We start from the raw sequence: 20,940 nt of genomic DNA, 5'->3' as shown, positions 1-20,940 counted from the left end.
CGTTCTGAGCTCAGTGGCTGCAGGTGCTCTTTGACCAGGGACTGCTGATTCCTCTCTGGGCATCCACAGCCAAAGAACATCTGCATTGCTCAGGACAGGGATGGGAAAAGTCCATAAATTCAGCGAAGCTGGATCATTTTTTTGTGTCTTCCCAAGCTGTATCTCCTTCGGGAGGCTGCCTCTGATTTACATCTGTGCATTTTTCTTCAGTCTCTTCCAAGATAAAGCCCCATGCCTATTAGTTTAAGTACAACATGAACATGCACATGCTGCCACGTGCACTGCAGGTGTGGTTTAGAGCTCTGGTGCTGTCAGGGTGACAGGCTTTGCTGGTGGGATGGCTTGGCTTCTGTGTGGTTTAAGCTTAGGTGGGCACTGGAAGTGGTGATGTTTCCCTCATGAGGAAGTGAAGTGAATGGGCAGCTTGAGGTAAAGCCAATAATTAATGATTAATTAATCTGCTTGTTCAACTAATCAGTTTGGCAGTAGTGAACAAGTCTCAGAAAGAGAATATTGGTGAGAAAAGCTTTGTTTTAATTACCAGGAGTATGTGGCCCACACTTTGATCCCCAAGGGATGAAAATGAGAGCAGTTTTAAATAATGTTAATTATTTGTTTTCCTTCTTTTCCCCCTTGTGTTTTGGAAATCCAGTTTGGTTTTGGCTATGGGAAGGACTAACTTCTGAAACACCATCTTGTTTCTTGCCAGTTGAAAACTTGAACTTTCATTCTAAGGTGTCACTTAGGGTGCTTTTGTTACTAACCTTGCAGAGACTTTTTTTTTTTTTTGTTATTTACACTCTTAACTGTACCTTGCAACATTCCTGTTCTTCTGAGAGAGTGGCTCCTATTTTAATATGTATTTTTGACAGCTGCTGTTCATCTGGCAACATTGTCAAGCAGCTTGAGTGGGAACCTCGGTCACCCAAAGCTTCCTTCCCCAAAGCTGCTTTTCCATGCTCAAATGATGTTACCTCTCTACATCACTGCTCCTGCTTTGTGGTAGATAATGGTGATTTCTTGCTGTATGCAGGGCAGCCAAGGGGGATGATACTGATGGAACTGTTGTGCATCCTCTAGAGCTCACCAGCAGTTTGCTAATCTCTGTCCATAAGATGATAATGTTTTTGCAGGTTGTGCCTACAGCAGGTCAGGGCCAAGAGAGCATCTGAGATGCAGATGAAGTGTCACCTCACTGGGAGAGGAGCCCCTCTGCATCCTGACAGGACTGGAGCTCTCGATGTGATGTGCATTGCTCAGGGAGTGCTGCTCTATAAACACAGGGGCTGCTCAATGTGGTGCCCTCACACCATTCCATGCAGCTGCTGTGCTCCTGAGGGGCTGCTGCTCTCTTAGAGAGAACGTGTCAGTGAAGCAAGAGCCTGCTAGAAAGTTAATCCCCATTTTTTTTTGGCCCAGACTGGGCATGTGGTGCATTGCAGGAGCCATCACTCTGTGCTGTCTATCTCCTGGTGGTGGCTACCACGCATCAGAAGAATCATTACAGTATGGCCTGTTGTCCACAAACCATGTATGGGAGACCACAGGGATGCACCAAGTGCTTCAGCTCACCTTTGCTGGTTTCTGGACCACCAAAGGTTTCAGCCTGAACAGAGTTTCCTTTGAGAGAGTGCAATACCATGTTCCTGCTGTGAAGCTCCTCTTGCTGTAGCTCTGGTATATCTTGCTGTGTTCCTGTGCAGGAAAGAGCACTGGAAGCTCCTTGGCAACTTGAAGACCACAGTGGAAGGTTTGGTGTCCATCAGCAATCCAAATGTCTGGTCCAAGTATGGTGGCTTGGAGCGGCTCTGCAGAGACATGCACAGCATCCTCTACCATGGGCTCATCCATGACAAGGTATGGCTCTGTCCTGCCAGCACAACTGTTTGTCTGTCTGTCACAGCCTCAGTGCCTGTCACAAGCAGGTGCTGCAGCTCACTTCTGTGCTCTTAGCAGAGTGGGCACAGCGCTTGTAACAGGCTGCGAGGTGATCCAAGCAGGGGCTGAGCTTGCCTGGTAAATGCTGTGGTTGTCAGAGGGACCTGGGTGCACGTTCTTTCTCTCTCATCTACTTTCAATATGGTTTTTCTAAGTACTTGTGCCCCCTGTGCTGAGGCCAGCCCCTCTCTCCTTTCTTTCTGCTGCAGCCAAGTGATTAAATTGCATTTGCAGTGAGTCAGCCCCGTATCATCTGCACTTGGACAAGTCCCCAGCGAGGCCTGGCAAGAGAAACCTCGCATCTTCACTGTTTCTGCTTAGCTGTGTTAGTAACAGGAGCTGGCAGCCAGCCCCGTGCTCTGCGTGAATGGGATCACTCTTTCCAGGCTCTTGTTGTGCCTGCAGTTGCTCACCCAGCCTTCCCCCCTTCCATGGCTGCCTGGAAGAATTTCTCTTTCCCACTTGTGTGCAGAGGCTTAAAGATCTTCCCTTCAGCTTGCAATTACCAGCACGATTTATTTCCAGTGGAAGGCTGAACAAGGCTGTAGGGCTTGCTTGGGGACAGGCTTCCCATCAGTGGCTCAGCCACCCAGAGAGAAGAGAACAGCACAGAGGAGCCCCGGGCAGCTTGCACAGGCCAGCTGGGTCCCAGATCAGGAAAACTGCACCTATGCAGTGCTGCACCCAAGCTAAAAAACCTCCAGGAAGAGCCAGGTTGTCTGAGCTCCCTGGGTTTATTAAGTTTGCAGACAGCATTAGTTGAGGTGCTGCTCTGTTCCTGTTAGTCCCCAGCTGCATGGACCAGGGACCTGCTCTGGGAGATGGACAGAGAGAGGAGCTTCCTTGTCCATGTGAGGAGTGCAGTGCTCCCTTCTGACAGACCGGCTATTCGCAGGCTTCAGGAAGTGAGGTTTAAATGATTTATGCTAGTCTGTCTGTTGGTAGCAGTTCATGCCAGACCTGCAAAGCAGGATGATGTGTTACCTTCCTCAGTGCTTTTACTGTAGGCTAAGACAGCTCTTCCACTCAGGAATGTCTCCTCTGATCCGGCATGTGTGACACCAGTCAAGCTATAGAAGTTGCAAAAGGAGGCCCATAAAAATACATCTTCCTAACAGCAGTTGGCTCATAGTTGCTCCAGCAAAACATTTCCATTTACTTTTTATTTTCTTGGCAACCTTTTTGCCTACAGTTAGGAATAAAATAAAAAAAAAAGGTGAAAAAAATCCATATGTACACATTAAGAAAACTAGGGTAAGAGGTTTTTAAACTTCTGAATTAATTTTGTTTGTTCAGAAAACCGAATTCAGTCTAGAAAACTAAAATTGCCATGTTAGTTTTCTAGTCTTATAAAACAAACTACTCCCCTGCCAAACCAAACAAACCACCAAAACAGAAGCCATTCCTCTGTCACTTGTGAAAGAGGAAATAGGGGTGGAAGTAAAAATAATTTGCTTTTTGGTGAAGAGACACTTTTTGGGTCTGTACTTACAACCAATAGGGTGGAGAGGAAAACAGAAACTCTGTTGCAGTTCCTCTCTAGGGGGAAGAATAACTAAGAAAACCCCTCATTGTCTGAATAAAGCTGAGGCAAACAGCATGGCCTGTGTCAGCAAGGGGCTAACGGGGATGTGCTCATTCAACTGGCACTTGGGAGGTGGCACCTGACTGTGCCTGTCCTGGGCAGGTGTGCTGCAGACAGAAGGATTACTGGCAGTTTGTGAAGGACATTCGCTGGCTGAGTCCGGGCTCTGCTCATCACCTGGAGAAGGTGGGTTCTGGTGGGGTGGCCCTGTGTGCCCACTGGGAGGGGAGAGGGCGGCTGGGCTGGGGCCTCACCCGTGGGACAGTGCTGCCTGGGCTGTTGGGAGTAAAGTCACTCCATGGCTTGTGGAGGCTGACACAGCTGTGTTTTTGGGTACAGGCTGTGTCCTGGGAACTCAGTGTGGCTTGGGCTGAGACAATTGGCTGCTTATTTCTGCCAGGCCAGTCTCCAGTGCTGCTGGGCTGGGTGCAGCAGGCATCACCAAGGGAACTGGCACAAGCAGTGCTCGTGTGTGCGCTGGGGTAATTCATGTGTCTGTGCAGATCTTTAAGGGTTTGGGCTGTCCCATTTCTGGGTTTTGGCTTCACCATGCATTTATTCTCCCATTCCTGACTTGTGCCAGCCACTGGCATATGGCTCCTGGTCCTCGGCTGCCCCGTGCTGACATCCATGGTTCCTGCCGTGGATGGGCACAAAGGGCTGGCCACTGGTGGTCCCTTTGTCCAGCCTGCTGCTGGGGGAACCAGTGTGTAACTCCAGTCCAGCTCTGCAAGCTGCAGCAGCTCAGGCATTGCCACAGCTTTTTCCAGTTAATGTGTCAGCAGGTAAATGACTGTCACCACCGGGGTCAGATTGGATTTGGGAGCATGGGGTTGCTCCAGGTCAGGGACAAGGCTCATGGGTAGGAGAGTGTGCGAGAGAAATTCATTGTGCAGGTGGCTGACAGAGGACTTTGGTCACTGTCTGACCTTTGAAGCATTGTTCCTGCCTGGTGCTTTTGCCTCCCTAGTGGCTGAGGAGGTGCTGGGACATGCTCTCTTTCCTGCTGACAGTGACTGGCATGTGAAAGCTGCTGTTATCAAGGGAACCAAAGCCATGTGGTGAAACAAGCCCTCTTCCCCTTCTTGCCTCTGCCTGCCTTAACCTGTGCCTGATGTCCCTTTCCAGTTCATCAGCCTGCAGGAGAGCGGCCAGCGTGACCCCGAGGGCCCAGGGGACCAGGCCATTGCGCAGCTGTGGCTGCAGCACAGCCTGCAGTGCCACTGCCTGTCAGCGCAACTGAGGCCACTCCTGGGGAACCGCCAGTACATTAGGAAGTTCTACACAGGTAAGGAGCAATGGGCTTTTCCTTCTTACTAGGAAAATATCTAGCTGGTGGCATTTCCAAGCTGTGTGGGAGTGAGGGAGGGCAGCAGAAAAATTGTTTTGCATGTGAGCAACTGGTGTGTCAAACTGTGTGGGTGAGAGGGACTCCCCTGAGCAGCATTTTTTTCTCCCCAGATACTGCCTTCCTGCTCAGTGACGCCCACGTCACAGCCATGCTGCAGTGCCTGGAAGCTGTTGAGCAGAACAACCCCAGGCTTCTGGCTCAGATCGACACCTCCATGGTGAGTTGAGGTCCCAGATTTTACATCTGGTTCTCCCCAGATGCCAACTGGCTGTGGCTGCTCCCTCAAGGTCACATTCAGGGTATATGGAGCCCTTGGACAAGGAGCTGGACTTGGAACTAGTAAAAGTTGCTCCAAGAGGGGAGGAGAATGGGGAACTGGTCCTTGTCCTATCTGTGTGACCTGTAAGGGGTCAGGGTAGGGGAGATAGCTGTGTGGAGCCTGTAGTGGAGCACCTTGGTTCAGGCTTGCACCAAGGATTTGAGTAGAGGACCTGAGGACCAATTCCATGTAAGAGGCACCTTTAAGGCCCTCTCCAATAGTCCCAGGCTTCAGGGCCAGCACGCAGAGCTGCCTGGTCGTGAGGGACAGTCACGCTCTTGAGGGGATGGGCAACGCCCCAGGACACCTGGGTGCCAACTCCTGCTCATGCCAGTGACCCCTGTGCAGCCCTGCAGCAGCTGCCCCTCTCCAGAGGACAGAAACAGCAGCTGCCTTCTTTGCACAGAGCCCTCAAAAGAGAGCAATTAGTGAGGCTTTGTTAAATGGGGGCTATGTTCTTTCAGCTGGCCGGCACGTCACTGCCCTCCCTGTGCGCGTCAGACCCTTCTGCTGGGACAAGGGACATGTGTGATCACAGTGCTGAGGGACACAAGAGCCGTCTGCCGGGAGCGCTGGGCTGCCTGGATCACTTCACTGAGAGCCTGGTAATTTCCCAGTGGGAATCTGTCCTGCAGCTGTGAACAAAGAGCTGCTTCCCATCTGTGCTGCCGTGTTTTTCCCTCCCCACCCTCGTGTTCCCAGGGCTTCCGCATCGTTTGTGGTTGGTCATCAGGCATTTGCAGGTTGATCCCTTTCTGTTGCTGCTCTTTTGACATGTAGTCCCATAGATGCTGATTTATTGATGATGCCACCTCTCTTCAGCTTACCAGGAAGAGTGACAACCCATCTCCAGTGACCAAGAGTCAGAGCCTGACTGCCCTCCCTGCATCCCCGTGCGTCCCTGCTGCCTCCTGCACTCAGCAGCGCTGCTTTGGGTCCTTCTCCAGCCTCCAGCATCCAGCCTCCTCTGGCCTCTCAGGTATCAAGGGTAGGCTGGGGAGCTTAGGGTAGACCCAGAAAAGACCTTGCCTTTTTATCTGCCTATGTATCTGTTGGGATGGATGGGTATGGAAGACTTCTGCCCATAATGGGAGGGAGGGATTTGCCTGTGGTGGGTGGGCGTGTTGGTGTGAAGCCACAAGCTTATAGCCAGAGGATATAGGAGACATCCTTGTGCCAGTGTGTGAAATCATGCTCCTGCCTCTGTCCAGACAGGAGACCAGTGAGTTCCTGTGGCAGCTCCAACTCCAGCCAGCCCCAGGAGCACTGCCCGTCCACCCGGTCCTCCTCCTTCAGTGAGGGCAGGTCCCCTCTGGAGCAGCCCAGCTCTGTCGCCCGCTTCCACGTCCCCTCAGCCAAAGACCCCTTCTCTCCAGCCAGCGAGATGAGCTCCAGCACCACCAGCCAGAGCGAGGATACTTGGACAGGGAGTCAGGATGATCCACAGAGTGATGTTAATGACGGGCCAGAGTACCTGGCCATTGGGAACCTGGGACGCCGGGGCCGGGCATGCAGCAGCACCAGCACCAGCAGCACCAAGAGCAGTAGCTCTAAGCTCTTCTCCTCCAGCAGCTCCCAGAAGCTGGACTCAGTCTCATCCCTGGGGGAGCAGGGGGCCAGTGGAGGTGGCAGCAGGGGCCTGAGCCTGTTGCGCCGGTCCAGCTTCTCGGAGGGACAGTCTTCAGCTCCACAGGGCATCCTCAAGAAGAGCCACGTGCGCTCACACTCTGACACCAACGTGACTTCTGGGAAGTTGCATGGTAATGGGACAACTTTTCTGGGATGGCTTCTGGGCGCGGGAGTCCCTGGTACCAGAAGGCTGATTCTGGCCACCCCCTTGATTCCATGGATCACGTTGGAGAGAGGGACAGTGGGCAAGTGGTTGGTCTTTTCCCTTAGCTTTTCAGCTCTGCACTGGAATGATGGGATGACATCTTGCTTCCCAGAACACCCTGAGCTGGACTGTTACTGGTATTGCCAGCTTTTACTAAAATCTTAAAGAATGGCAGCAATGCTGTGGCATCAGCTGTTCTTCTCCACTGGGCTTGCTTGGCTGTGATATGGGGCTGGGGCCTGGGCTTATCCTACTGGTAGGATGTCATCCCACTGGTAATCTGCTGGGTTCTCCTGTGGTCTTGAGTGAGTGAATACATGGGGATGGAGAGAGTGGGGTGTGAGGGGACAACCAGTTTGTGAAAGTTTGTCCTGATGCTGCCTTCACTGGAGGAGTGGAGGTCCTTGCTGAGTAGTAACCAGTCTGTCTCTGTTTTCTCTCCCTTAACGCTGCCCTTCTCCTCCTCTGTCTGCCCAGGAGGCCTCAGGGATATCACCATTATAATAGAAGATCCAGTGGCAGGTTTGGGAGCCAGTGGAACGGCCCTTCATTAGTGATCATTGCATCAAGTTCAGGATTGCCATCAATCCATTAGTGTTCATTTAGAAAACAAACAAACAAAAAAATCTTTCTTTGCTGTGTCCCAGCTGATGCTTTGAAGTGTGGTCTGGTTTATGCATGTAGCCTGACCAAAGCTTGGTTTGTGGAAGCAGTGGCCCAGACCCAGAAGTGTTTCCAGCTCCCCTGCATGGCGTTAGGGAGTGCTGGCCACCAAATCTCTGAGCTGCATCCCCTGCCCTTCCCTCCACACACTGCCTCGGAAGCCAGGAGAGGTTTCCTCTCTTACCTGGTGAATAAGGGCTGGCAGCTAACCAGATATGGGCTTGGACATCTAATTTTTCATTTTATTTCATGGATCTGTGGCACAGGGAGGTTTGATGTTTACTGATTTCCAATGTATGTACCCACAGCTGAGACTCCTGGATGCTATTTTGGGCTCAGGGCAGGTTTTACCCCGAGCAGAAATGCTGAGGTGCTGCCATCCCTTTGCCCCATGTGCAGAAAAGTCAGCAGCTCAACAGAATGGGCTGTTTTGTTTTTCATCCAATGAACAGTGGCACTGGGTTTGTCGAGCTCCTATCTGGGTGCTGAGGGTTCTGTGTCTGGGAAGGCTCCTCCCTGGGGCTGATGGTTGTTCAGAGAGATGTGTCCAGCCCTGTGTCCTGCTCCAACAGATGATGCTGAGCACTGCCTCGCTTTACCTTTCAGCAGTAGGCTCTGTTGTATGTGGCATTCCCAGGCATCAACCCCATGAGGTTCTGTGTTGAGGTGGCTGCAGGGCACCCTGCCAGGCTGCAGTGAGTAGCTGTGAGAGCCTCCTACCCTGACAAGTCTGTTGTCTCCCAGCCTGTGGGGTGGGTTGATCCCAGGCTCCATCCTGGTGACTGCTGCTTCATGGCCTTGACAGGGAGAAGCTGGTATTGGTGGGCTCAGGAGCCTCCAGCCATCAGAGTTACGGCACAAAGCTGGGAACAAAAGTGAGTGGCAGGTTGAAAGGACATGGTTGCCCTTCTGTTATGCTCAGGATTGTCAGCTGGCACCTGCCCTGTATCCAGAGCTGTGTGCTCCTGTCCCACTCAGGCAGGGTGTTTTCAGTCTCCTTCAGCAGTCCTCTGCCACCCAGGCACTCCATCCAGGTGCTCCCTGGGGCCATGGCTCTCTGAAGAGCACCACCTGTTCTTGGTCTCTGGTCAGGCCAGCTGCTGGCGGTCTCCACTGGCTCAGTCTGGCAGGGAGTTGCACCACAGAGCGTGCGAGGGGCAGAGCCCTGCCCACAGCCCGTGTAGGTCACCTTGAGCGCTGCACCCAGGCTCCAGCGCTGTGTGTGGGGAGTCTGGCTTACAGTGGAGCAGGAGCATGTCCTTCAGATGCCTCCTTGCACTGGTGTCCAGGCTGCTTTGCAAGGCAGGGACCCCCACAGATCCTTTGGTGGCTCATGTTTCCCTGTGTCTCCTGTTCTCTGTTGTGGGGGATAACTCTGCCCTCAGAATGCTCCCTCAGGATTAAGGGCTGGCAAGAGGTGCTTGCTGGAGCCTGTTGTGTCCCCCAACTCTACTCTGGGGTAAACAGAGGAAGGCTCAGGATATGACTGTTCCATGTCTCTCATGATCTTCTTCATTCCCCTTCTCCTGCCTGAAATGCCTTTCTAGTTTTGTCTCCTCCTGGGCTTGCCCTCAGCTGTGGCATGGAGCAGGAAGACGTCTCTCTCTCTTTCCATCCATTGTGCCTGCGTGTGTGATGCCAAGCCCCTTTCATTTCACCCTGTGCAGTGATGGGGCACCTCTGAGGTACTGACGTGTGCCTGGTGTCATCTTCCCTTCCAGAGTCCCATGGTGATCCAGGTGGAGGGAGAGGGCTGGTCTCTGCTTCCATGCAGAGCAGTGAACTGAGCACACCCAGCTCCCTCTACATGGAGTATGGTGAGTACAGCCAGCCTCAGTGGGGACACTCAGTCCTGGTCAGGTTCCTCCATGGGCTGCAGTGTCCTTAAGTGCTGGCACCTGCTTGTGGGATGCTGTCTGGGTGCTGGCAGGACTTGGTGGCATGGAGATAGCAGATCCTTCCCTCATACCTGTGTCTCTTGCATTTCTAGACTCTGGACAGTACCTGAGCTCGGGGGAAGGGATGTTCAGGAGACCTTCAGAAGGGCAGTCTCTCATCAGCTACCTCTCTGAGCAGGACTTTGGCAGCTGTGCAGACCTGGAGAAGGTGAGGGAAGCAGCAGCAGCCTGTGTGCATTGGGGAATGTATCTTACTGCAGGTTCAGAGATGCTTCCTGCCATGGGGAGGATAATGCCATGGTATTGCCTGTTGTAGAGCTGTGCACAGAACTGCAAGGCTGAGCTCCTTGGTGGTGTCTGGCAGCTGGGATCTGTCCATCTGTCATATGCATGGCATCTTTGCAACATGTTAGGTCCCCTCAGGGCTGTGTGCTGACCCCCCCGAGTGGATGTGTTGCACATCCTCTTTGTAGGATGCCTCTTGTATTTCGTGAGTATTCCGATGTCCAAGAGGGCTTTGTTTTCTAGGCACTCATAGAAATTTTGACAGAGATTAACATCTTTCTGCCACCATGCATGGGTAATAAACTCTTTCCTGGCATAGGTGGGTGTCGGAGCCTAGGACGTCTCTCTGACGGTCCTGGATGATCCGAGCCCCAGCCAGGGGGCTTTGAAGCCCTGGCAGGGTGGTCGGAGACTCTGGCATGCAGCCAAAGACCCCTGTGGCTTTGAGTTCGACCCATGGAGCAAATTACCAACTTTGTATGAAGAATTAATAAGTCACAAGAGCTTAGATAGCACAGTAGTAGTAATTACAGGGTGAAAAGAGAAATTTTGGGATTTTGAACATAGGTGTTTAAGGTTCCAAGATGGAGGAATTAGGGCGTGCCCTGTCCTTCTTCTTTCTTCTTCCTAACGTCCATTTTCTGGGTGATGTTGGCCTTCTTAGATTGGTTTAGATTAGAAAGTCACTGTCTAACGTAGGTGATAGGTATTGGAGCGTAACTGTAAATATCGAGGATGTAGTTTATAGTATAAAAGACAACACTGGCCCCGTGGGAGGGCAGTGTGCCTTTGGCTGACCTGCTGAACAGATTGCGGCAGGCTAGACAGAAAATGTTTTAGATAAGAAATAATAAACAACCTTGAGAACTACAGCTGAAGACTTCTGACTCCTTCTTCGACAGCTGGGTTGGGAAAAAGAGACTTTTAGCACATCTCGGGGTCATCCTGACCAGAGGAGATTCTGAGAGTGGGGAACAAAATTTTACCAAGTCTTCCTAGTTTGTGCAAGGCATAGCCTTGAATGCTTTTGCTCTTGCAGGAGAACGCCCACTTCAGCATCTCAGAGTCCCTGATCGCTGCCATTGAGCTGATGAAATGCAACATGATGAGCCGGCAGCTGGAGGAGGAGGAAGAAGACAGTGACAAGGAGATCCAGGAGCTTAAACAAAAGATTCGCATTCGGCGCCAGCAGATCCGCACCAGGCACCTGTTCCCTGCCTGCCAGGAGCTGGGCTCAGACAGTGGGTGATGTGTTTTGGGCTCATCAGCTAGTGGGATGTGGGTTTTCTGTCCATTGCCTATCCTATAGTTGCCTGCCTTGCTGCCCATTCCTTGTAAACAGTTAAATTGCTACCAAGGTGGTGCCAAGATGTGTGAAACTGCTGCTATTGAAGACCATAATGTGACAGATACCATCCATTGCCAACACTGCTGGCACTGAGTAATGGAATGTCATTTCATTCTGAACCCGTAGTGTTTTCCATCCTTGAGCTCCCTCCCTCCTTTCCCTGGCCATACCTGGCTATCCTCATCTCCCATAGCTGTCAGTGACCCTTTGGAGCACTTCCACCGGTGACGTGGCTCTGATGCCTTCCTTGCAGGTCTCGTGGCAACAGACAGTGGGTCCCAGTTCAGCTCCCACGGGTCCATGCGGCTCTCTGACTCTGGCTCTGCAGAGGATGTGGAAGAGTATGAGATCCGAGGTAGGAGGGAATGGCTGTCTTGGCTTCTTTCATAGAAACAGACTTCCTGGTGTGGTTGTGTTGGGGTCAGTCCTGCTGAAGAAGACCCTGTCCCTCTGGCCTTCAAGATGGCTTTTCCCAAACAAGTGGCTGAATTCTGAGTATAAGCAGAGCAATCAGTTTCCCTCATGTGGTGGCATGACTTTCCTTCAGAATCTTCTGTAACCCTGTAACATTCTGTGCCTCTGGCTGGTAGGTGGTTTCCATTTCATTGCCTGGTACACATAGCTGTGGTTACAGCTAGAGAGGTGGGAGAGCTGCCATCCTCTCTTCTCCTCCCCAGGCAGAAGGAGCCATAGCTCTGACCACTTACCTCTTGGATGGTGGGTATTGGTCACATCCTGACCTGCAGTACCTGTAGTTTCTGCTCCTGGTAGCTTGGGTGGCTGAGCTTATCACCCACAGGAGACCAGCCCAAGTCCTGGCCTTCAAAGCCTTGTTCATCCTCTGAAGTCGATGACTTACTTCTCAGCAGTACCTCCATCTCTCTTACTTTAAAAAGAAGATGGAGTTGCCCAGTCTTCAGCTTTAAACTTCTTGTCTCCTGACTGTTGACAGCAACCTCTCCTTTCAGTCCATGAGGGTGAGGTTTTGAGCTCAGTTTTGTAGCCCATGGAGGAGTGTGTGAATTCAGTTCTGGGCTCTCCTCGTGTGAGTGCTGCTCTTGTTTTATGCCCTTTCTCTCTGGCCTGGCTGAAGCACTGAAGTCAACTGTTTTGTCATCACCATGTCATACAGATGGTAACGATGGATCTAACCTGATTCAAATGTCCAAGAACGGCCTCTCAGTGTCAATGGCTTCCTTGTTCTCAGGTACCCTGCAGTGCTCCCTGGGCACGCGCGCGTGTGTGCAAGGTGTGTGTGTGTGTGCACGGGCACACTTCTTCAAAATCTGCCTGGTTTCAGAACTGGGAATTAGTTCCAGTATCATCCAGATGTCAGCAAGAAAAGCTGTGGCAGGATGATGTGGCAGGATTGAGTAGAGTGGACACAGAGGAGTTCTGCTGTGAGCTCCATCCCCCAGGGCATTTTTGTCCAGGGGACATCTGTGAAGACCTGTCTGGCCTGGGGTAGGACTTCACAGGACAGTGAAGCTCTGTAGATGTTGAAAGCTGAGCCTGGGGTGAATGAGAGCAGGGTCCTCTTCAATGTGGGACCAGGTCTCCATCCCAAGTGCCTTGGAGAGCATTATCCTGCTTGACTTGGCAGAGCTGGCATGCCATAGTTTTGATCTCAAGCCCAGCCTTCCTTTTCTGCTCAGACGTGACTTGGAGTGGAATCCTTCTAGAAAGAAGTTCTGGAGGGAGAAGTAGTGAGATCAGACAGGGCACGGGCAGTTTGTTTATGCTGGAGGTCTTGGTCACTGGGATCACATGCAGCTTAGTGTTTTTATTGTTTACAGTAGTACTAAGTCTGGTCTGCTGGCTGTGTTTAAATAACCTTCATGTGCTCCCTATTTGCTTTAGCAAGGGAACAGTCTGCTGGGCTGCTGCTGATCTCTCCTGTCAGGTGTTCAGCACCAGCACGTTGCTCCTGCCGGGTTTGCCGGTGCTCAGCTCTTTCCTGTCAGCCCTATTGTGTTCACAGACCAGGCTGTGATCCTTGCTGAAGCTGGCACGTGGAGTGTGGGGTGATGTCCTTAGATTTGGGGGCTGTTCACAAACTTCCTGGGGATATCCCACTTGATAGCATTGGCAGCAGAGCTGTTTTTGGTAGCTAGTGAGGATTTGGGGAGTGTTTACAGTTAATATTGGGAAGCGAGTGGTGTCAGGATTCCAGTGTTAGTTCCTGTGGAAGCCTGGGGTCAGATCTGGCTCTCTCTGCCATCTCTGAGACCATGTCAATGCCTGAGTGTGCTGGCTCTGCCTCCCCATAGCACCTGGCCCACTCTGTGCTGTGTGTGCCCCCATGTGCTTGTGTTCATTGTAGCCTAGGACCATGCAGGACCTTTCTGCACAGAGCAGAAGGCACCAGAGCATGGCAGGTGTGTCTGGCTGGTGCCCTGCAAGGTTCTGAGGCTGTTTGCCTGAATTTCCTGTTTTCTGCAGCTAGAATTCAGTTTGCATGACATAGATATGGGGATTCCTCAACATTAGGATGCTTTCCTTTGCCTGTTTTAGCAATGGATGTCAAACAATGAAGGTCAAATGTCCAAGCTGAATTCCAGTAGTGTGAGTCTGTAAATTAGCAGGACTTGCTCCCTTTGTTGCTAGGGCAGTCCTGCTCTCTGTAGAAAAGAGCAGGGGCAGGGGGACACTCTTTGCTCAGGCTCTGATTCCCTTGGCCTCAGTGTGCAGTTGGGGCCTGGCTGGGATCATGTGGGCTCTCTGCAGATTTGTGTTAGTCAGCTTAGGGCACGGGAGCAGGGACCCTGAGCTGTGCCTCCCCATGCCAGGCACTGGGGCAGGGGAAGCTACAGGCTTTTGTTTGGGGGTGGTGTGGTCACTAGACCATTCCTAGAGCTCCCCAGAGGTACAAAACAGCAGACCTACAGGGATGAAGGTTGTGGCTTTGGCCACTCTTGGTCTGTCCTGACCTGTAGTACTTTCCCCTTGCATACCCTCTTCCCTTTTCTGGGAGCCTTATCTGCCATGAAGCAGGTTTCTGCCTGCTTCTGTCTGTGTTGTACGACTGGAATTGTCCTGACCTAGGGGTTTTTTACTGGTGAGATGGATTCCCTGTTAGGGTTTAACCTGCAGGAGTGAAAGAATGATGAGTGGTGAAGGTACCACTGGGTACTGCCTGGTACCTGAGCTGTGGGGCAGCCCAGGGCTCTTTGGGAGTTGATTGAGGGGTGTAGGGAGCAGGACTGAGTGTCCTGCACCTTATCTTGGACCCCTCCCTCCTCAGGAGATGAGTCTGTGACCTCTCCAGAAGGCTGGTCTCATGGCTGCTGGCCTGGCCCTTTCTCTGCAGGGGTGCTGACGTGTCTGGGCAGTGCTGGGCACAGGCTGCCAGCCCTGGCTGTGCAGTCCCTGACAAACTGTGCCATGGCCAATGTCTGATCTTACAGGTTACAGTCAAGTAGAGAGAAGGGCTCTGCAACCCATTGCTAATCCCTTCCAGCATCTATACTGTGTGTAGAGAGCTACTAAACCTTCGTGCTAACCCTGCAGTCCTGCTCTCCAGGCTTCTGTGTTCCTGTGTGTGTTCTATTTCAGGCCATGTTACTGCTAGGACTTGGTGTGTGACCTGTACCAGCAGCCACTTGTCTCCCTCAAACTTCAAGCTGGCTGTTCACAGCACCCCACCATTCCTTTCCCTGGTAGTTCTGACAGCTGACTGATTAGACTGCACCCCTCCTTGCTGCTCAGTGCCACTGGTAGAAGTTGATGCTGTAGTTCTCATGCTTTTAGCAGCTTGATGAGTTTTACCTTGAAGTTTTACCTTGAAGCTTTGGTTTGAAATGAGTGCATCCCCGACCCTGTCCCATCTGTTCCACCTTTTGTCTGTTTGTGATTCAGATGCAGACATCAAGAGGAACCCAGACTCCAGCAGGAAATCCTTTCTCTCCTCGGACTCCATGTACGTCTTCAACCTCATGGTGACACATCTTGGTACCACATTCTCTTTCCTACCCAGCTCTGCTCTTCCATGTGCGTCAGTTCTGTTTTGCACTGGAGTAGATATCCCTCCTGTCCTCCCTCCCTCCCTCTGTGGGGACCCCTTTGCTTTGTGTGGTGAAATACAAAGCTGTGGCCATGGTTGGCAGCTGCTTGGGTAGGTTCATACTGGGAGAGCAGTTGTTTCTGGCTTACACAGGCACTGGCTGTCACTTTGCAGCTTCCCCGTGAACAGGCATAGGTTTTGCCAAGTGAGTTGAGTTTTGAGCTTGCTCTTCTGAACAGGTGTTGTGGTACCATTAGCCAGCTTTGCTTGGGCACATTTGCAAAGACAGAAATCAATCACGTGTATTAATGTTAAGCCTGTGTGGCAGTGCAGAATTAAGGTACCAGAGTTGAAGGGAGGATCTTTGACTTGAGCTGGGACTGGCATGGGGCTGCAAGGAGGGCACAGCTGTGAGATCCAGTACTAACAATTCCTTTGCTGTTTAGATCCCACTCCTTCCTCAATTCAAACTCGGCAGAGGCGGTGGCCATGGGCTTGCTGAAGCAGTTTGAGGGCATGCAGCTCCCAGCTGCCTCTGAATTGGAGTGGCTGGTCCCTGAGCATGACGCCCCACAGAAGGTAAGGCTGTGAGTTCCTGTCACTGATTGCATTTGATCTTCCCTGAGCCCCTGGCTTCAGTGCACTGCTGAGGGGGCTTTGCTTGTCCCAGTGCTCCCTTTGTGGAGCTTGAGGTGGGGGTTTCTCTAGCTTTGGAGATGGATGCAGCCAAGCAGGGTTGTGCCACTGCAACCTCCTGCTGGATCTGGAGCAGTGTCCAGATCCCTTGGGGACAGCCCTTCTTCAGCCCCCAATTCAGCTGGAGCGGTGCCTTGGTGCCTGGCAGTTTTCCAGGTTTCTGGCAGTCCAGCCAGGTGCACTGCCTACAAGATAGGAATCTGACCCTCTTTCCTGCCTTTCCCAGCTGCTGCCCATCCCTGACTCTCTGCCTATCTCTCCTGACGATGGAGAGCACGCCGACATCTACAAGCTGAGGATTCGGGTGCGCGGAAACCTGGAGTGGGCCCCGCCGCGGCCGCAGATCATCTTCAATGTTCACCTGGCCCCAGCGTAAGGACCCGTGTGGCTGGGGGCTCTCAGGGGACCTGCCCTTTCCATCCCTTTTCCATCAACACCAAGGTTGCTTGTCCTCTGTTTGCTGGGGTTTCCCTGCTCTGAGTCTGGTAAATCCACGGTGATCACCACTGAGTGATGGTGAGATGGGGGCAGTGCCGGGGTTAGTGCCTTTGGTGTGACCCAGGACATAGTGGGGCTTTTTCCCTTGGGTGTGTTGTCCACATAAACCTCCCAGGCCTCTGCTGGTACACATCTTCTGGTGCCAGGTACCACCAGGGCTGTGTCATGCATGTTGTCTTCTGTGTCTGGGCAGGAGAAAGGTGGCTGTGGCCAAGCAGAATTACCGGTGTGCAGGCTGTGGCATCCGGACTGATCCTGGTGAGTACTGGGAGCCTGACCTGAGCTGAAGAGTGGTGGGGAAGAACCTGCAAACAAGTGGGAAGATGCTGAGTGAGTGGGTGGTGGTAGAGCTCAGCATAAGGTCCCTGGAGCAGTGCTACACTGCCTTTGCCAGCTCTGCCTGCACATTGGTGTGCACCATCCACAGAGGAGCCTTCTCTTCTAGGAGGTCACAGAGCTGGTGGAGGTAAAGAGCAGTCAGCTCATCCTTTAGAGAGCATTTCAGATGTTGACTCTTGTGAGGCAAAGTCTTATGTTGGGTCCTCAAGCTCCCAGCAAGTTCTGCAGCTGCAGAGCTCTTCCCTGAATATGTAGGTAGATGTGGCTGCATGACTATTGATCCCAAAGGCTTTTGCAGTCAGAAGGTGCTTGCAGACCCCAGTACTGAGCGCTCTGGGCTGGCAGAGATGCCAGCAAGGCAGAGTTCCTTGCTTGTGGGAAATGCTGAGCAGTGTTGGGAGTGCAGCAGAGGCCGTGCCTGGGCTGACCCTGCCTGTCTGCCTGGGTTTGGCCAGATTACATCAAGCGGCTGCGGTACTGCGAGTACCTGGGCAAGTATTTCTGCCAGTGCTGCCACGAGAATGCCCAGACTGTCATCCCCAGCCGCATCCTGCGCAAGTGGGACTTCAGCAAGTACTACGTGAGCAACTTCTCCAAAGACCTGCTGAGCAAGATCTGGAGTGACCCACTCTTCAACGTGCAAGCTATCAATCCTGCCCTGTACCAGAAAGTGAAGGCTCTCAACCAAGTGAGGGTAAGACCCTTTCCATGCCTTCCTGAGTGGAGTTTGGGTGAGGCAGATGGCAGCCAACTGTAAACTGTATTGCGGGGAAGCTGGGGAAAAGCAGATCTTTCAGTTTTGGAGGCTTAAAACCTCATCACTGTGTTCTTCTATTCCCCTTTTGTGATTTCTTCAGTGGCACGGGAATGTCAAATTCATAGGAAAATCAAATAGGAACTTCTGGCTGGTATCCAGCTGGGCTTCAGTTTATCTCCTGGAGCACATGATGATGGTTGTGCTCGCCTTGCCCTGTGTGATGTAAACACTTTGGAAACAGGAGAGCAGCAGCTGAGGAGCATCAGCTATTTCAGCAGCACAGGGAATGGGGCAGACCTGCTTGGCCGAGGACCATGCTCTGTTTACTGATTCTTTGTGCCCCCTTCCTCTGCAGCTGCTGCGAATCCAGCTTTTCCACATGAAGAACATGTTCAAGACGTGCCGGCTAGCTAAAGAGTGAGTTCTGGGCTGTTCTGCTGTCCTGCTTCTGTCCCCAGGCAATTTGCACTGGGAATCTCTGCAGCTTGTGCATTGAGCTCTGGGGAGAGGGGGGGCTGGAGTGGGAGGGAAAGCATAAGGAGTGAAGGGAGGGGTCTTAGTGGAGTCACTTTGCTCTGAGCTCTGGTTTCTCTGTCCTTGCAGCCTTCTGGACTCCTTTGACACAGTGCCTGGCCACTTGACAGAGGATTTGCACCTCTATTCGCTGAGTGACTTCAGTGCCATCAAGAAAGGGGACCTGATGCCTCATCTGACAGAGCTCCTGAAGGCAGGCAGTCTGCACATTGACAAGTGCATGGTAAGGCCTCCTCTCCTGCCTCCTGCATGGCTCTGGACCCTTGGGAGCAGCCTTGGGAGTAGGCTTTGTTACAAAGATAACTGATGGGGAGGTACTGGTGTGCAGAGCAGCCACCAGATTAACTATTTCAATGCTGACTGTTCTGCCTGCTTCACAGAGCTCCTACCCAGCACAAATGGGATATTTGCTACCCTGTTTTGGCTCTCCCCTGCCCCTGATACAGGCTGATTCAGCCTTCCTGTGCTCCATGCTGGGGAAGGGCTGTCCCACATGGTTAGAGCAGGGCACTGTGGCCTGCTGTCCTGCTCTATTCTACCTTTTGTCCAACTTGCCAGGGAGATGAGCATTTAGCTGCTTTTTCCTCATCTTTTCTCCTTCCAGCTGTGCCAAGCCAAAGGCTTCATCTGTGAGTTCTGCCAGAATGAGGATGACATCATCTTCCCCTTTGAGCTCAACAAGTGCAGGACGTGTGAAGGTGAGATAGTGGGTAAAAACAGGGAGGGGACAGACCCTGGAGCCACCAAGGTCTGCTTCCAATTTGAGTGGCATTTGTTCTAGCAAGAGGTACAGAGCTTTAGCCAGCCAGACCCGTGTGCCCCTGTGCATGGCCTGTGTCTGCAATGTTACAACAGCAGCAGATCATCATTGTCACTGTGTTTGCTGGCATGGTAAAGCATGTAGGTCCCCTCCTGACTACGCTCTGTGCTGCCTGCCCTGTTAGCTGTGGGCAGTCGGGCTGTCACTGCAGTGAGCGGGTGTCTGGGGGACCTGGCTTCCTTGCTGCTGCAGTTACAGGACAGGCTGCAGCCTGCACACAGCTCCCCCGCCCTGCTTGGGTGGCTGGAGCTGAGCTTGCAGAGCAGAGCCTGAAGGCTTTATCTCTGTGCCCTTCCTGCCTGCTAAGAAATCCCTAGGCCCCTTCAGGGGGCATCCTTGATAATGCCCAGTATTAATGGGTGAGTAGAGCTTGACCCTACATCTTGGGACCAGCCTCTGAACTGGCATAAAATGGCTCCTGACAACATGCAAGCCTTGGTTTGGCAGGTGTAGTGCCAGAGAAAACTTGGGGCAAAGTCACCGTTTCTTTGGAGTATCAGGAAAGCTTGGGGAGGGGCCTTGTGCAGAGCAGAAATCCTCCCTCCTGTGCTTCCAAAGCTTCGTCAGCTAGTGCAGGGACCTGGGGTGTGGAGTGTCAGTCAGTCTGACAGCCATGTACCAGCTGTACCAGCACTCAGCCATGCTCTCCCTCACAGAGTGCAAAGCCTGCTACCACAAATCCTGCTTCAAATCCAGCCGCTGTCCCCGGTGCGAGCGCCTTCAGGCCCGGCGAGAGCTGCTGGACAAGCAGAGCACGGAGCCCTACACCTCGGACTGTGAAGATGAGCTGGAGCAGCCAGAGGCCGTGGCAGCCACATGAGCATGTTGCAGCCAAGGAGCAGATCATGGGTTTATTTATGTGCATGGCCTTCATCACCAGAGACTGAGCCACACGGGCTGGGGATGAGGACTGTTGGGAGGCCTGGAGCACTGTCTTGAAGGGATTTCTTTTCCCACATGCAGTACTGTTGGGCTGGGAAAGGAGCATATTCCACCATATGGATCTGCTCCGGGTACTGCTCCCACTCCCTGATGCCTTTGCTTGGGGGGAGGCAGCTGCTCCTGCCTGTCCTGCAGGCAGAACAGGGACCTTTTCTGAGCAGTTGTTCATGCTGGACCCAGCAGGGCTGTGCTGTCCATTTCTGTGCCCTGCTCTGAGATGAGCAGGGTCTCCTGAAGGGTCAGCACTTGCTGCTCATCAGCTGTACACTAGGAAGCTCTGGTCACATCTGCTCCTTGGAGGAGGGAATCAGGTCTCAGTCCTGTGATCCTCCATTCTGCTGCTGGGGGTTGTGTGCATGGAGGGAGGGTGGGGTTTGGGGTTGGTTGTGTATTTAACAGCTCCCTTTCTCAAATGTGCTGTGGGACACTGCCGGAGAGCAGTTGCTCTCACTCCAGAATCAGAGCAGAGGACGTGGCAATGATGAACATGCCAGATTTCCCTATGCTGCAGAGGGACATTGCCCCTGGAGCAGCTGCACAAGTGGACGTGCTGATGGACTTTTGGCAGGCAGATCCCCACGGCTCCATAGAAATCTGCCTCCATGGGATATGGTGAGGCTTCTGACCCTACGTCCTCCTCATGCTGCCAATCTGTCCTACCAGGGAGATATGTCCTCCTTTAAGGATGGCATGGGACCTCACTCTGGTGGCACCAGAACCTGCCTTGTGTGGAGCTGCCTCTCTGCCTGAGACCTGAGTCAGGATGCAGGTGAAGGCTTATCCCTCCAGCTGCATCCCCAAGCCTCTGTTCAGTTTGTTGTTTTTTTTTTTAATCTGCTGGACTTGGTTTTATTTTTTTAACGTGGTTGGTTGTATTTTTAACTGTGTGTTCCCCTCAAGGAGGTGCTGCTTGAAATGCCTTCTTAGGGGGCATGTGATCTGCTTGGGACTCACCAGTATAAAATCTCCAGGGCTATCCTGCTCCTGGTTCCTCACCCCTGGATGGAGCTGGTCCCCTCTCCCAGCAGGATCTCCTGCTTCCCTTGGGGGAGGAAGGGTCCCTGAGCCAGGCAAAGCTTTGAAGCTTCCCAGCTGTGCTGTGGTGGGATGGTCAGGCAGCCTGTTTGCAA

The 20,940-nt window shown here is 52.5% G+C and overlaps 1 protein-coding gene across 7 annotated transcripts in view; it reads left to right on the top strand.

Annotated features, from left to right (window-relative positions):
* The window catches only part of RUBCN (rubicon autophagy regulator), a 29,179-nt gene extending 8,686 nt beyond the window's left edge, over positions 1 to 20,493 (top strand). For 4 of the 7 annotated variants that reach the window (XM_038145634.1, XM_038145626.1, XM_038145632.1 and 1 more), the window contains exons 2-23: positions 1,704 to 1,857; positions 3,626 to 3,709; positions 4,652 to 4,811; positions 4,985 to 5,091; positions 5,658 to 5,798; positions 6,016 to 6,172; positions 6,405 to 6,953; positions 7,505 to 7,549; positions 9,412 to 9,507; positions 9,681 to 9,796; positions 10,913 to 11,114; positions 11,475 to 11,576; positions 12,354 to 12,428; positions 15,080 to 15,140; positions 15,671 to 15,803; positions 16,147 to 16,292; positions 16,612 to 16,676; positions 17,213 to 17,451; positions 17,870 to 17,931; positions 18,118 to 18,271; positions 18,653 to 18,746; positions 19,525 to 20,493. In XM_038145634.1, the coding sequence (XP_038001562.1) occupies positions 1,819 to 1,857; positions 3,626 to 3,709; positions 4,652 to 4,811; positions 4,985 to 5,091; positions 5,658 to 5,798; positions 6,016 to 6,172; positions 6,405 to 6,953; positions 7,505 to 7,549; positions 9,412 to 9,507; positions 9,681 to 9,796; positions 10,913 to 11,114; positions 11,475 to 11,576; positions 12,354 to 12,428; positions 15,080 to 15,140; positions 15,671 to 15,803; positions 16,147 to 16,292; positions 16,612 to 16,676; positions 17,213 to 17,451; positions 17,870 to 17,931; positions 18,118 to 18,271; positions 18,653 to 18,746; positions 19,525 to 19,688 (2,991 nt within the window). In that variant the 5' untranslated portion in view covers positions 1,704 to 1,818 and the 3' untranslated portion in view covers positions 19,689 to 20,493. The remainder of the gene's footprint in view (positions 1 to 1,703; positions 1,858 to 3,625; positions 3,710 to 4,651; positions 4,812 to 4,984; positions 5,092 to 5,657; positions 5,799 to 6,015; positions 6,173 to 6,404; positions 6,954 to 7,504; positions 7,550 to 9,411; positions 9,508 to 9,680; positions 9,797 to 10,912; positions 11,115 to 11,474; positions 11,577 to 12,353; positions 12,429 to 15,079; positions 15,141 to 15,670; positions 15,804 to 16,146; positions 16,293 to 16,611; positions 16,677 to 17,212; positions 17,452 to 17,869; positions 17,932 to 18,117; positions 18,272 to 18,652; positions 18,747 to 19,524) is intronic. The other 3 variants (XM_038145629.1, XM_038145628.1, XM_038145630.1) reach the window with 3 other exon arrangements.
* The last annotated feature ends 447 nt before the right edge of the window (positions 20,494 to 20,940 follow it).

The sequence above is a fragment of the Motacilla alba genome, chromosome 9 (assembly GCF_015832195.1).
Source record: "Motacilla alba alba isolate MOTALB_02 chromosome 9, Motacilla_alba_V1.0_pri, whole genome shotgun sequence".
NCBI classification, from domain to species: domain Eukaryota; kingdom Metazoa; phylum Chordata; class Aves; order Passeriformes; family Motacillidae; genus Motacilla; species Motacilla alba.
This window is presented reverse-complemented; position numbering and strand designations above follow the sequence as displayed.